Source organism: Pteropus medius, unplaced genomic scaffold, assembly GCF_902729225.1.
Source record: "Pteropus medius unplaced genomic scaffold, Ma_sr-lr_union100, whole genome shotgun sequence".
Taxonomy (NCBI): Eukaryota; Metazoa; Chordata; class Mammalia; order Chiroptera; family Pteropodidae; genus Pteropus; species Pteropus medius.
Genome location: NW_024350926.1, coordinates 13,020,546 through 13,036,648, shown reverse-complemented (window position 1 = coordinate 13,036,648; position 16,103 = coordinate 13,020,546). Strand labels below are relative to the sequence as shown.

At 45.4% G+C, this 16,103-nt stretch overlaps 1 protein-coding gene across 5 annotated transcripts in view; it reads left to right on the top strand.

Moving 5' to 3' along the window:
• Positions 1-16,103, top strand: part of RMDN1 (regulator of microtubule dynamics 1) — a 38,057-nt gene that overhangs the window by 15,087 nt on the left and 6,867 nt on the right. For 2 of the 5 annotated variants that reach the window (XM_039841971.1, XM_039841972.1), the window contains 7 exons: positions 1,087-1,246; positions 5,300-5,389; positions 8,112-8,167; positions 9,699-9,786; positions 10,841-10,871; positions 12,641-12,774; positions 13,204-13,334. In XM_039841971.1, the coding sequence (XP_039697905.1) occupies positions 1,087-1,246; positions 5,300-5,389; positions 8,112-8,167; positions 9,699-9,786; positions 10,841-10,871; positions 12,641-12,774; positions 13,204-13,254 (610 nt within the window). In that variant the 3' untranslated portion in view covers positions 13,255-13,334. Of the gene's footprint in view, positions 1-1,086; positions 1,247-5,299; positions 5,390-8,111; positions 8,168-9,698; positions 9,787-10,840; positions 10,872-11,878; positions 12,017-12,640; positions 12,775-13,203; positions 15,799-16,103 lie in introns of those variants that run through there. The other 3 variants (XM_039841970.1, XM_039841969.1, XM_039841973.1) reach the window with 3 other exon arrangements.

The window sequence follows — 16,103 nt, the reverse complement described above, 5'->3', positions numbered from 1 at the left end:
CAGATTGCTAATCAACCTCATCTCCTAGACCAAAAACATTAAGTCATTTTCTGTTACCTTTCTTAGATTCTCAAAACCATTTTTTTCCCTAACATTCATCTTTTACTTCCTAAATGTCTGTAAGACCTGTATTTTTTTTTTTCCCCATTCTCTCCTCAATAACCTGAGGTGGCTAATTGGACATTTTATACCCACTCCAGTAATTACTTGAAAAGTAAGCTGTAAGGTAGTTATTCCCTATTCATTGAATTATAAATATACTATTGCTGCCATTGCTTTCAAATTTTTATGTGAATACCATTTGTTGTTAAACAATATATAGTAGGCTTAAAAGCAGACATTTAATAAAAAGGAATTTAAGGTTAGTTTTGACAAGGAATTTAAGATTGGTTTTAAAAATATTTCTAACTCTTAATTGTGGTTAGTATTTTATTTATTAACAATTTTTTATTTTATGTAATTTATACTTAAATGTCAGTTCTTCAAGGAATCCAGTGGCCTTACTTGAAATATGCCATGTATCATGACATGGATGAGTCATTCTAACATAGGATTTATGTTGAGATTACCTTATATTCATTCATTCATTCATTCATTCATTCATTCAGAAACACTTATCAGATACCTGCTGTGTGCCAGGTACTCGGGGTTAGGGAACATCGGTTTTGTTTTTTTTTAGAACGTGACCCTGTCTGTCAAGTTCATGTATGTTATGATGCTGTGTGAACCAGTTAGTGAGTTTTCTGAAGCACAGTGCCAGTGAAGTCAAACCTCCAGTTATATGTTGGATTTTGAGGGCAAGCATTTCGAGAATTCAAATACAGGGGTGTTTTCTTAGGAAGTTACTATTTTAGATATTACAGGTAAGTTAATATTTATGTGTAATATTGGATATTTAGTAGGAAAATTTAGCAAATAAAGTTATGTGAAAGAAATTAACAAACTTAACATGCATGATGGCATTTGATGTCGTGTTGCCCCCTGCATCCTCCGACCTGACAGACAACGTGTGTTCATTAGCAGTGTGGCCTTTAGCTGGTTTTAAATGCAAGCTAAAATGGTTCTCTTGTATTTATTTCAAATTAGTGAAGATGCAGAGTTACTGTGGCGTTTGGCACGGGTGTCACGGGACGTAGCTCAGCTTAGCAGAACCTCGGAAGCAGAGAGAAAGCTGCTGGTGTACGAAGCCTTAGAGTACGCAAAAAGAGCTCTAGAAAAGAACGAAGCAAGCTTTGCAGCTCATAAGGTGAGGGGCTTGGTGTAACAAAACTGACCGCGCATTGAGGGGTACGTCGTCTGTACTAACCCATCATCCCCAGTTTACATAGGAAAGAAAATTGCTCTATTTTAAAGGAGGAAGGGGATTTATTTTTGAACCAAAGTGTTGTCATTTCGCGAATTACCTGCGTCTTTACTCCTAGTAGTACAAGCACTTGACAAAAGTCTTCCCATTTTCCTCACGTTCTTTTTCTGTTTTATGAGACCGAGTGTAACTGCACGCATAACCGATCGTTTCTGGATCGCCTAACTGGTGCAGAGCAACCTTTTTCAATGGACACTGGTGAAAATAGGGGGGTGTTATTGGTACTTTAGATTAGTCCATTACTTTAGTATGTTGAACTGTCCTCAGTGAGCCCCCAAGTCATTATGACAACCAGATTCTGTCCCCACACATTTCCAAATGCTCCTTTTAGGGGCTGGCACCCCATTGCTTTGGTTTATATTAAGGATAAACCAGATACAAATCCTTTAAATTTGAGACTTCTTTTCTGGCCCAGGGTATAGTCCATCTTTCTCAGTGGCATTCGTGCACATGAAAAGAGCGTTTATTGGTGGTGGTTGGGAGTGTCTCACACGTGTCATTCAGATCAAGTTGTGATAGTGGTGTTCGAGTCCTCTGTGTCCTAACTGATTTCCTGCTGCTTGTTCTATAAATTATTGAGAGAGGGTATACTGACATCTCCAAGTATAATTGCAGATTTGTCTGTTGCTTTTTGCAGTTTTAGTAGTTTTCATAACATGTACTTTAAAGTGCTGTTATTGGGAGCATAAACATTCAGGATTACTGTATCTTCTTGATGCATTGACCTCTTTATCATTATAAAATGAGCCTCTTTATTTCAAGAATTGTTCTTGGTTTTATAGTCTGCGTTGTCTGATAGTAGTGTGGCCACTGTCACTTTCTTTCGATTAATGTTAGCATATTATATCCTTTTCCTGTTCTTTTAACTTATTTCTTTATATTTAGCATGCACTTTTTGTGAGCAGTTTATAAATCTTGGGGTTTTTTGTTTGTTTTTTGCTAATGTTTAAATTTTTTTAAATTGATTTTTCCGTTACAGTTGACATACAATATTAGTTTCAGGTGCACAACAGTGATTAGTTGTGTATATATAACTTACAAAGTGATCACCTGGATAAGTCTGACACCCATCTGACACCATACGTAGTTATTAGAAGACTATCGACTGCATTCCCTGTGCTGCACTTTACATCCCTGTGACTATTATAACTGACAATCTGTACTTCTTACTCCCTTTCACCTTTGTCATCCATCCCCCCAACCCCCCTCCCATCTGGCGACCACCAGTTTCTTTGTATCTCTGTTTGTTTCTGTTTTGTTTGTTCATTTATTTGTTTAGATTCCAGTGTAAGTGAAATATGGTATTTGTCTTTCTCTGAATTATTTCACTTAGCGTAATACCCTCTAGGGCCATCCATGTTGTTGCAAATGGCAGGATGTCATGTTTTTCATGGCCAAGTAATATTCCAGTGTATAGATGTACCACACCTTCTCGATCCAGTCGTCTGTCGATGGACACTTAGGTTGCTTCCATATCTTGGCTGTTGTAAACAATGCTGCAGTGAACACAGGGGTGCAGATATCTTTTTGAAATAGTATTTTGGATTTTTTTTTTTTCATATAAATACCCAGAAGAGGGATTGCTGGGTCATGTGGGAGTTCTGTTTTTAACTTCTCGAGGAGCCTCCGTGCCGCACCGATTTGCATTCCCACCAGCAGTACACAAGGGCTCCCTTCTCTCCCCGTCCTCGCCAGCACCTGTTCGATTTATTGATGAGAGCCATTCTGACAGGTGTGAGGTGGTATCTCATTGTAGTTTTAATTTGCATTTCCCTGATCAGTGATATTGAGCATCTTTTCATAGGTCTGTGGGCTATCTGTATGTCTTTTTTAGAGAAATATGTATTCAGGTCCTCTGCCCGTTTATTAATTGGATTGTTTGGGGGTTTTGGTGTTGTATGAATTTCTTACATATTTTGGAAAATAACCCCTTATTTAATGTATCATTGGCAAATATTTTGGGGATCCCATTCAGTCTTTTCATTTTGTTGATAGTTTCCTTTGCTGTGCAAAAACTTTTTGGTTTAATGTAGTGATTTATTTGTTTCCCTTGCCCAAGGAGACATAGCCAAAAAGAATATTACTAAGAGCAATGTCAAGGAGCTTACTGCTTGTTTTCTTTAGGAGTTTTATGGTTTGGGTCTTATATTTAAGTCTTTAATACATTCTGAGTTTATTCTCGTATATGGTATAAGTGGTCTAGTTTCATTTTTTTTGCATGTATCTGTCCAGTTTTCCCGGCACCATTTAGCAAAGAGAATGTCTTTACTCCACTGTATTTTCTTACCTTCTTTATCATAGATTAATTGACCATATGTGTGTTGGTTTATTTCTAGGCCCTTTATTCTGTTCCATTGATCTCTGTGTCTGTTTTTATGCCAGTCCCTTGCTATTTTGATTACTATAGCCTTGTAGTATAGTTTGCTATCCGGTAGTACATTATTGCCAACTTTGTTCTTTCTCGATTGTTTTGGCTATTTGGGGTCTTTTGTGGTTCCATATAAATTTTAGGATTATTTGATCTAGTTCTGTGGAAAATGCCATTAGTATTTTGATAGGGATTGCATTGAATCTGTAGATTGCTTTGGGTACTAATGGACATTTTAACAATGTTAATTTTTCCTATTTACGAGCACAGTATAGGCTTCCCTTTATTTGAACCTTCTTCATTTTCTTCGATGTCTTATAGTTTTGTTTACAGGTGTTCTACTTCTTTGGTTAAATTTATTCCTAGGTATTTGATTCTTTTTGGCGCAATTGTAAATGGGATTGATTTTTAAATTTCTCTTTCTGATAGTTCATTATTGATACATAAAAATGCAACCAATTTCTGGATATTAATTTTGTATCCTACTTTACTGAATTGATTCTAATAGTTTTTTGATGGAATCTTTAGTGTTGTCTATAGGATCATGTCATCTTCCTTTCTAATTTGGATCTCTTATCGCTTGTCTGTTTGTTGGGTCTCACGTAGGCAGGTGTGTACAGGTCTTTTTTTTTACCCATCCAGCTGCTCTGTGCCGTTTGATTAGAGCGGGGCCTTGGCCTGTTCTAAGGGCCGCGCAGCAGGGGGCGCGCAGCAGGAAAGCCAGCGACGAGTCACCCGTAGGTGCAGGTGTCTGCAGCCACTCCCCAGAGCAGAGCTCGCAGCGTCACCACCTCAGCCCCACCTCAGGTCCTCCGGCGTTAGAGTCTCATGGGAGGACCAGCCCCTGGTGCCACAAAAGTTGGGGACCGCTGCATTACAGCATTCAATCCATTTACATTTGATTATTGATAGATATGTGGTTATTGTCATTGGTTTGCTTTCTGACTTTTTTATGGTTCTTCTCTCTTCCTTTCTTACTCTCTTCCATGATGATGACTTTCTACAGTGTTATGTCGGAGTCTTTTCTCTCTCTTATATATTTATAGATTTTCGTGATTTCCCACAGCACCTATGTTTATGGAGCTTGGCTCTTTTGGATTCAGTTCTTACGGAATAAACTCACATTGTCCAAATATAACTGTGGGGACAAGGTCACAATTGACAGATGCGGCTCTTGTTTCTGTGGCAGTGCAGATGTGGGAGAAGAGGCAGCTGTCCGAGCGGAAGATGAGAAAGTGAAACGATAGCCACTCAGTTGCACACGTTTCTAAACTGACACGCGGACCACAGACGCGCATCGTTACGTCCGTATTGTGTTAAGTTTCTTAGAAGTTCGCTGGTCTCTGCCTTGTGCCGTGGTCCTCTACGAACACGTCCTCTGTGCGAGTCCCTGGGGACCACGTTCACTTTTCTCAGTAAAGTCCATGTAAAGGTATTTAATGCAGTGTTTATGCTCAAACATTTTTTTCGATGAGAGTGACTACTGAGGAATAGTCACTCAGTTATACCTCGTATGAAATGGAATACTAAGGGTATTGTTATTCTTATACCTTTTCCTTCATTTTTAGTGGTATGCTATCTGTATTAGCGACGTTGGAGATTACGAAGGCATCAAGGCTAAGATTGCAAACGCCTACGTTATCAAGGAGCATTTTGAGGTACTGATGAATTTAAAGTCATTCGTTTTCTGAATAGATTTCTGTGTCACTTATCTATTGCTATATAGCACACCATCTAGAACTTAGTGGCCTCCGGCAGCGACGGTTTATTTCTCCCAGTTGTGTGGATTAACTGCCTGTGGTGCTTCTGCTGCGGTGTCTGAGTTCATTCGGGGGGCCCTCAGACCGGGGTGTGCGGGGTGGCTTCGTGTCTGCCGTGGTTTCTCTCCTTTCCTTCTCATTAGTTGTCCAGCCCAAGCTTTACGGCATGTCGCTGGCTTCCCGAGGGAGTGCTCCCAGGGAAGAGTCTCAGTGTGCAGGCTTTTAGTAAGCCTCTGCTTGCCTCGCGCTTGGCCACGGCCTGCTGACCCAAACACGCCATGCGGCCAAGACCAGCGTCTGTGGGAGGGGATTGTACAAGACCCTGGGCGCCAGGAAGCGAGTCTGGTCTGACTTTCTGCCGCAGCTGGCATACCATTCCCGATAGTGACAGTCCTGCTTGGAGTTATGACCGCTGTGTGTGTGTAAAGTCCCCCGCTGACGTCAGTCACATGTTTATGGTAAGCTCTTCCTGAGTGCTCCAGCAGTTCGCAGATGTCACAAAGTGCTACACTGCTCCCTTGTCCCCAAAACAGAACTGCCACTAACAATACAGCGTATTTCTCTTTTGCTGTTCTACGCTATCTCAGAAATGCAAAGGAAGGAAAAGTGATGAAAATGTTCAGGGGTAGCAGGTGTGCTGTCCAGTACCTTTTCTGAATTTGGTGGCTACAGTCTCAGTTCCTAGTTTGTTAGATGAGTAGTGGACAAGAACTTGGGACTGGGAGTCAGGAGACTTAGCTTCCTGCTCGGCCGTCAGTGTGCGTGTGACGTACACATGTGTATATATATTTCAACTTAATGTATATTTTTCACATTTTAAGACCTTCAAAATCAGATTGCATTATATATTCAGTGGTGTCTTGTAATTGGCAGCGCTTTTTCTTTCATAGTGGTATGTAAAGTAATGACGTATCATAACTTTTACTGTATCTTAGATTCAGTGAGATACAGTATTTTGCTCAGTAGCATTAATCTCCTAAATTACTCTGTGCTTTGAGATGTAGAAATATATAACAAGTAATTTCCAATGTGAATAATGAAAACTTACAGAAAATAAGTTATACTTTAAACTTAAAACCTGCAGTCTTTACTGTTTCTTTAATGTAAAAAAATGTTTTGTATAAGCTTTCAAATGTATGTGTTGAGTATATTTAAAAATAACAGTATTATTGATACCAGTATTTCAAATTTCATTATTATATCGAAAGTCAGAAGGAATCATTATCTTTAGGCTGTTTTTGAAGACACGTAAACTAGTGGCAGGAAGAATTCTGGCAGGGTTTGCTGGAGAGCAGCCCCTCGCAGGCCCTCCCGTGAGGAAGCCGCAGCGGGCGCCCAGGCGCTCCGGGCCGAGGCACTGACTCCCCTGCACCTACAGCCGTGCTTAGGCGGTGCCTCGGGGCATGGCGAAGGCAGCGGTGTGATTTCCGCAGGGCTTAGCCTTCGAGGGGACGTCCAGTGGGAAAGACTGCTTAAAATACAAGTTGCACATACTTTAAATATATCTTTATAAATCACATCACTTTATCTAAAGAAAAGACCATTTTAGGTCAGTGCTGACTCATATCACTTTGTGGAAGCGAAGCCTGCACGCCCGGTACCTCAGTAAAAAGCGATGGTGCTGGTGACGCAAGGTGTCGCTGTGTTAAGCACCTCCTGCCACGTGCTCATTTCACGTTCACCGCACCCTGCGAGGGAGACGTGTCTTCTCCGCTCTGTAAAATAACAAAATTAGACGTGGCAAGGGCATAAAATGTGCCAAGGTCAAAAGTTAGAGGCCATCGAGCTGCGGCTGGAACCCTGGTGGTCTGGCGTCAGTGCCCATGTCGGTAACCAGCACAGCATTTGAAAATGGGTCCCTCACTCGTCACCCGCGGATCGTGCAGGCGTGGTGTACGGACGAGCGCAAGCCAAGAAGTCTGTTTTTAAAAAGGGATCTTTTATTTTTAATGAGATTACATTAATTTGTGAGGTTTCCTTAGTTTTCAACAAAATAATAGATGAAAGGAGGAGTAATTTCTTTAAAGTTATTCTCAGGTTTATGCTTTACATTAATTCACATGGACTTTCACATAGAAAATAGAAAAGAGCATCTATCAATATATTTAACACTGTACACGAGTGTTAACGAATTCTGTGAATGAGTATATTTTTCCTTGGTTAATTATAGATGAAGTTGAGCAAAATCTGCATACAGGAGGGGACTTTCTAAAGTTACATTTTTTGTTCTTTTAGGAAAGTACTTTTTATTCAGTAGTTCTTTGACTTGGCAGAAAGAACTCATTTTTCATCTAATCTAGAAGAAAGAAGCAGTGAGAGCTATAGATTATTACTGTTTTCAAAATTACCTTCACTTACAGATTTCATGTTTTTTCTCATCTTGATAAATCTTAAGAGTTTCTGAACCCTGTAAAATAGTAATCTTAGTGCAGTCGTTTTTGTGGATTGAAACAAATTAAAGAATCAGGAGGAAGAAATTGGTGTTGATTATCGTAGAAGAATTGGAATGTAAGGATGCAAAGTTACTTTTTAAATCATGGCTTCTTCAGAGACATGGTGAAGTTCTTATTGGTGTTTGGTATTTAGAAAACAAATGATTGGTTTTCTTATTTCTTGTTAGAAAGCAATCGAACTGAACCCTAAAGATGCTACTTCAATTCACCTAATGGGCATTTGGTAAGAAAATTCCTTTAAAGTTTTCAGTGGTATTTAGTGTGATCTTTTGTAGTGTATAAAAGGCAAGATGTAAAATATTTAAAAACATTTACTTGGCAGTCAAGAGCATTTAATCCATTAAATCGACTAGCATTTGTACATGTCTTGTTAGAAAATACGAAATTTGATTGCGATGACGTTAAACTTCATCACGCAGCTCATTTAGAAACGTCGCGGGCAGACGGTGCGGAGGCCGCACTGCTCCCCTCGTGCCGCCTTCCCACCCCCGGGAGCGCCGCGCGCTTCTCCGCGGCTCTTCCACTCCTGCGCGTGGGGGCCGCTACCCAGTAAAACGAGGGCGACTGAATATCGGTCATGCCGTGCCCTGACAGCAGCTAAGTGACTGACGTGCGAGGAGCATATAAGCGTGTACGCTGGACAAAGGAACGCGTCACGTCCTGAGCAGGACGGAGCAGGTCCCGTGAGATTTTCTCACGCTACTTGGAAGGGCATGCAACTTAAAACTGATGAATTGTGGACTTCCGGAATTTTCCACGTGAGAGTTTTGGAGCACGGTTGCCCACAGTAGCCGAAGCTGCAGAAAGCGACTCCGCGGCAGGGGGACTGCTGCACGGGGGTGACAGGCATTGACGTGTGCGTGGCCCTGGTTGGGACAGCTCCCTGAGGGGGCCTCTGCGTCTTCAGAGGATCGCCAGGGTCCTGAGCAGCATTGTCTGACTCGGCGTCTCTGCTGTCCCGCATCGGCTTGCTGGGGTGAGCGCACACCAGCGGGTTAACTGTCCCCCGGTTCAGGCGTCTGTCTCCCTCGGGGGTGGTCTGCAGGGCTGAGTGCTTACCGTCCTCCAAGTCCTGTATCGGACTCTTCAGAAGAGAGTCCTTGAGGACAAAGGACATACCAGACCGACCAGACATCTACCAGGGACTGAGGGTGATCGCGGGACAGCTCGGGCCGGGTGCTGGGGAGCAGACTCGGCTGAGACACAGTCTCGCCCGGAGCGCAGACCCGGTGGGAGGCGGGCACTCCCTCCGCTCCTGTCAGCCTGTCCGCACCATCCGCACCATCCGGACCATCGGCGTTGCCATCGGGCGTCGCCATCCGCCTCACCCTGCTCGTGCGCGGACGGGAACTGTCGGGTGCCGTTTTGTCATTTTACTTCCTTCTTTTTTAACTTCTGAGTTAGTTTTCCTCATGTAAAAATAGGGTGGTGATCCCATCTCGTTTGGCAGTTGTGAGCCGATGGGACAGTGCCTGGCACAGAGCGAGCGACTGGCGTGAATGCTGCGCCGTGTTATCGTCGCGAGTGCTGTCGCCACCATTTATATTTAATCACAGAATACGTCCTAACTGATGGATTGATGTCAGTGTCTAGACACTTCAGTACGAATAGTAACCTACTAAATTTTATCTCAAGTACAAATTGTTTAAATGTGCCATAGATTGATTCTTTTTGTATTAAACTGCTTTGTTCTCTTTAAGAGGAAGAAAAGGTCCGATTTGAATGTGTGTGAAGATTGTTTTATTTCCCTGTAGGTGTTACACGTTTGCGGAAATGCCTTGGTATCAGAGGAGAATTGCTAGAATGCTGTTTGCAGCCCCGCCCAGCTCCACCTATGAGGAGGTAGTGACACGCCCTGCTCCCCTCTGCTGTCTAAGCAGTTAGCACCGTCCCCACTGTCCAGTGCGAGTGTCCGCGCAGGGTTAGCCCTCAGTCTCTGGCTGCCATGTGGCTAACTCGGCTTCATTGTCAGCTGAGATGGCCCATGAAATTTATACCATCTAGAAGTCACAAAATAAAACAGGAAATACAGCAGCTCCTACTCAGCACGTTTTAGGTGCACATTCTGCACAGCGACAGTCCTTTCCCTGGAAAATAAAGCATGTTTGTATTCACAAACGAAGGGTAACTATAACTTTTTTAAAGTGGTACTGAAAGATTCTTGCTCATATTTTCAAGGACTTCTCCTGTTCCTGTTAAAAATAAAATTCGAAAGGGACTTCTGGACAGACATTTCGGGTTTACTCATCACAAAATTTTCAGAGTAAGGAAAAAGGCCGTTTTAAGTAGTTTTCCCAGTACTTGTATCATAATAAGGAGTTTTTTTTTTTTTTTTCTGGAAAGCTATAGTGTAGAATTTAATGTAAAGCATATGAAAGTGTATAATTAAGACACAGTTGGGAGACGTTTATTAAAAAGTACATTCTAAGAAAAGGTGCAGTTGGCCTCACTGTAACAAGTTACTTATGTTTCTGAGGAATCATTTGTCAGTTAATGATTATGAAACAGCTTAAGTGGGACAAAAAGAATGTAGCAGTTTCAGACTCAGTAACATTTTACATAGGAATTTCAATAATAAAGGACTTTGAAAAATTCGCTGGTACACCCTTTGTATCCAGCTTTTTCTGGGAGTCGCTGTTGTGAGTTAAGGAGAGCTCAGAATAGCTGAGTCGCACACGGGGACTTCTGTGCACGAGAGGCTGTTTGGTGCAGGCCCTTAAAGGACGGTCCCCGCCATCTGCTCTGGTGGCTGATGCAGTGTTGTGTTCATTTCGCTTTGTTAACTCGCTGTTGATGAACTGACCATTAATACAGGAATAGACCTTTTGAGAAAATGCTTTAATATTGATTCTGTTTTAGTACTTTTCACTGTTTGGGTTCTCTGTGTTTTTAACAGGCCTTGGGCTACTTCCAAAGAGCAGAGCAAGGTAAAATATTTTTTATTTCAGATACTAATGTAGTTTAAATTGTATGACTGCTTTACATGTAATAGGAATTTTTAAAACAAAATGTTGTTTATTCTGATACGCTTTTATACTGGATGTTGTCAAACAGTTTTATTCAGTAAAAATCGCCCGAGTGAGCAGTGGGCCCTCCTGAGTTCGGGGCTGCAGGTCTGGAGGGGTCCCGCCCGACGTGGCTCACGCTCAGCCTGCCATTTGGGAAGAAGGCTCTGAACTGTCTTATTCAGGGTCATACAGCTGATGAGACGCATTTCAATGAGGACTCTGGTTTTAAACCATTGCAGATATTGTCTGCTTTTGTGAAGAAGAGTTTTATGTCACTCTCGCTTTGAAGAAATGGCCAGTCTACAAAACTGACACCAGCCCACGCTAAGTTTGTCTTTTCATATTAGCAGCACAAATTAGAAAAGAGTCGAAAGCATATGTTACCAAATACACCAAAAAAGCCATTGCATATTTCTGTAGAACTTAATCAAAAAATTAAATTCAAGGGCCTTGCTCAGGTGGACCTGCCCAAATGCTTTCATGATAGCAAAGCATTTTTTAAAAAACATTTTTTCGAAAAACACTTTTTCTGAATATTAACTATCTCTATAACACAAATGTCAGTTCTGCTTTTACTCTTAACATCCTCACAATGGAGTGACATACACATCACAAATGTGAATCTGGGAGTGAAATACCCTCAAAGGGACCGAGAAGTGTCATAGCAAAGAAAAACTAGGGCGCTGGAGGCTGATGGGTCGGGGTGTCGCTATGGAGCGGAGTGGGCCCTCCACACGTGGGGTGGGTCACGGCGTGTCTTGCTCGGGCAGCTCTCCCTTAGGCCCAGGGCTGCCTCAGATTCCACTGCTGTGCGCACCTCTGCCTTCCCCGTCGTGACCCTTCTCACTCCGTAGTGTGGATATTTACGTGTCTGAATTCAGGGAAGATGGGACTTTTTTGCTCACAATTGCATTCTTGTTGTTTAGGATGATGCTGGGCATATTTGCTCAGTGACAGTAAAGAGGCGAACGAATGAATTTGCTGCACCCCTAGGAAGCTTAGGCACGCTCACGTGGCATCTCGCAAAAGGAAGTAGGGCAGTTTCCAGCCACGGAGCAAACGGAGTTCGGCCATGAGCGGGGGCAGGCGCGCTCCGAACAGGGAGGGCACGTGGGGGGCTTGAGAGGCCACCTTCCCTCTGGCGCAGGACGTCCTCCCCCGCTGTTAACGCCCCATTCGGCCCCTAGTCCAGCCCCGCTGTCACCTCTTAGAGTTGCTTTTTCCCTTGGTTTCTCGTCGCACTTCAAAATGGGGGTGCCACGTGGGAGCATTCTCTTCATCTTACGTCCCTCCCAGCACGTGGCGGCCCCGTGCGCGGGGTGGCACCGTCACGGCTGCGTTCACATTCGGCCCCCGCGTTGGGTGCGCGCTGCTCCAGGCACTTAGGGAGGCCGCGTCCTGCCTTGGCCGGAGCGCGTCCCTGTCCCCGCCCCCAGACGCGCACCTGCGCTGTGAGCGCCGCATAGGAGCTGCGTCTGGCGAAGCGCCAGCAGAGCGACACGCAGCAAGCGGGGGATGTCGCACAGGTGTTTCAGGGTTGAATCGTTGCACACGAGAGTGAATCCTGGTTAGCTGCTAGTCTTCACTGACCATGCAAACGTATTAGAGTTTAGACCCCAATAGTGAAGCCTTTGAAAGTAAGCGCAACAGTATTTCATCTGAGATCAGTTTTTCTTTCTTACAAACAGTGGATCCGAACTTCTACAGCAAAAACTTGCTTCTCCTGGGAAAGACGTACTTGAAGCTGCACAACAGAAAGCTCGCTGCGTTCTGGCTGGTGAAAGCCAGGGACTACCCCGCACACACCGAGGAGGACAGGCAGGTAGGCGCCCGGCAGGGCAGGGCAGGTGCGCTCCGCGTTCCTGCGGGTCACGGTGAAGCCCACGGCGAAGCTGGAACCTCTGAGATGGCCGTCTGGGTGCGCGCATCAGCCATGCGGTCACCGCGGTCACGTCAGCTTCTGCACAGGACGCGCGGGCCGTCGCTTCGGCGAGCCAGCGTTGTGAGGGACGTGCTCGGTACAGGGTCACGTGGCCATCAGATGACGCTTCCATAGTGTCCAGGGCATGTGCGGACGCAGACAGGCTCCGAGGGCCACCCAGTCACCGCTAAGAAAGTTCATTCTCACCGTGTGCCCTCCTGTTTTGGGGACCCTTAGAAGCTGCAGTCCGCTTTATGAACTTGAATTTGACCAGCCGAGCCCTATTCGATGCCATACTGTTTATTCGTGACATGTATTTTTCCATTTTAGATTCAGATGGAAGCCGCTCAGTTGCTTACAAGTTTCAGTGACAAGAATTGAGAATTTTTCAGAGAAGAAAACACAAGAAATACCTAGAAACCACCACCTTTTCATCAAATTACAAGTACATTATAACTGTTCTCTGTTTTCTTGGTTCTTTTAATGTTGTGACCATTTCACAAATCACAAAAGAAATAATTGCCGTGAGCGCGGTCGGGCTGTCTCTGGCTCAGAGACTACTGTGCATTGGGGGCCCCAGCAGTGCAAAGTGGGATCAGATTTGAGGACTGGTCCCATCAGGCTGGGAGGGGATCAGGAAAAGCTTTGTGGGGGAGGTGGCAGTGGGGACTGCATTGCAAGCTGGATGGAGTCAAAGTTGAAATCTTGTCGAGATGGCGAGTGGCAGTCGGGAGGCTGGGAACCAAGGGATTAAGTGATGTGTCTTGGAGCCAGCCTTGTCAGGAGGACTGGGAAGGGACTTGATTTCCTTGTCCCTGTGACTCTACCTCACGGGTGGATTTGTGTCTGGACAAAGCCCAGATCCGGTGCCCTGACGGGGTGGAAGGGAAACCATGTGGCTTAGTGGGGGGGCCGTCAGCACTGCCGACTCGGAGGCTGTGAACAGGAGGACCTCGGACGCCACTTAGATCTGAGTGTACGTGTGTGTGGCCTCTCCCTAGAAGGGGCGGGAAGTGTGTCCCGGTGAACCGCGTGGGTGTGTGCTGTTCGATCATGTGTGTTTTCCAGCAAAAAGGAAGACTGGAGTCTGCACACCTGTCTGATTCACACGTGGACGTGTAGTCTCAGAATTGTAGGCAACTCATTTCATCCCTACATACCTGAGCACGCACTGTCTCACAGTAAGGACATCCTTTACAAATCCGTTGTCATGGCTGAAAAGTTAACAGTAGTAGTTTCTCAAATGTCCCAAGACGTCTGTTTTTGAAACCAGGATCCAAACATCATAACGCTGCCTTCGTTTAAAATCGGAAACAGTTCCCCCACCTTTTTTCTCACAGCATTGACTTTGTGAAGAGGCTGGCACAGCTGGCTCAGACTGTCCCTTTTCTAGGTCGGCCGTACGGGACACACCTGGAGACCCCCTGCTCCGTGGCTCAGATTCCAGTGAATCGCACGTGCAGTAGATTTTCTCTAACTTACATTTATCACTTTCTAGTTTTTCTTTTTACTTTTTTCGGTTTCATTTTTTGGCTCGCTTCATTTCTGTCTCGTGTCCCTTTAGTTCTAGATCGTTTTCCTCCTTAGGAACCTTTCGCCTTCACTGCTATTTGTCGTATTTTTCCTGATTTGTCAGCAGACATTTCACATCTTTAGATGGTTATTTGTCCAGTTCTGAGTTTTGAATTGTTAATTTGGATTTTTTTCATATCTATGTTTATACATGTTAGTGTATGGTGTTAACAAATTTTTGCTGTTTTTTGTATTTTGAACATTTAGATCTGAAATTTCCTCATTTTCAGTTTTCTCTTGAGTGACTGTGAACGTCGTTTCCTGGACGTGTGGTTTCTGGGAGTGTGGTTACCATCAGTCAACACCAGGCCGTCACGTGGGACGCGAGGGGTTTGGTTTAGTTCAAGAGCCTCTGCTGAGTGGTTTCTGTGGAGCGCGGTGCCTTGCAGTGGTGAAGCCTGTCGTCGAGGCGAGGGACCGTCCTCCAGTAGAACAGGGGGGTCCTGTGTGTCCGTCCCGCTTTGCCCCGTGGTGACATGTAACTATATTACGATTCAGGTGTCACCACCTTGGGTGCTGTCGTGCGCGTTCTGTGCAGCTCGATCACACGAGCAGACTTGTCACTGCCGCCATGGTCGGGACACAGCTCTCCCATCGTCACCGTCTCCACACCCGCCCCCCCCCCAAGTCTGTCCTCATTTCAAGGATGTGGCATGACTAGAACCATGTAGGACATCGGCTCCTGAGGTGGCTTTTCTCAGTCAGTGTGCTTGCTTCGGGGTCCGTCTAAATTCAGTCAGTGCGTGGTGGTTCCTACCGTCGACTGCATTTCGTTGTATGGACGCTGTTCCCACCCTTGGCTGCTCTGAGTGTTGGGTCCAGGTCACAGCGACGTTCGTTTTCATCCCTGGGGCGACGCCGGGAGCGTGGCCGGCCCCGAGCCTGCCGGTCTGGTGCCCGCCCGCTCGGTGCTGAGGCGCGAGGCGCGTGCGGCTGCCATCCGCCGTCTGGGGCCCCGGCTCCCGCACTGTCCCGCTTGGGCACAGTCTGCTCTTCTGGGCTCACGTCCCTGAGCCGAGCACTGACTTCCCCTGTCCGTGTCCATGGGAGTTTGTTCTGTCTCCTGAACACAGTGACCTGGGCAGGAAGGGGGTTTAGTGACCTCTCCTTGGGGACACATGTCCATTCTTCTGAGCAGGTGGGGAGACTCGATCTGAGAAATGGCTGTTAACCTGTTATGTTGACGGAACTGTCCCAGTGGAGTTTAATCGTAGGCTGTGGCCTTTGTAAAACGATCTCTCAGTCTCACTTTTCCATATCTCTAAATTAAGCATCGTTATGACAAAGAAAAAGCAAAACCACCACCTGGGAGCTGAGGACCGCAGAGCAGGCCGGGGTTCACCGCGCGTCCGGGTGAGTACCTCCCCTGCCTCTGTCAGCGGCTGGGGCGGGGAGGGCCAGACTTGGGCAATGCCAGGCGTGTGGCGGTCGCTGCAGATGGCTTTGGCCCATGCGCAGGGCCGTATGGTACAGAAGAGACGGGAGGGCTTGACTGCCTGGGTAACTAACCAGACAGAAGTCCTGGGCTGACCCCTGCCCTCGGAGCAGTGACCTTATGTGGTGACAGAAGGGGACATAGTAGGTACAAGGGGGGGCCCTCCAAGGTGGCCTGGGCTTTTCGGTTGGTATAGCGGACGCGTGCCACCCTGCCAAGCTCG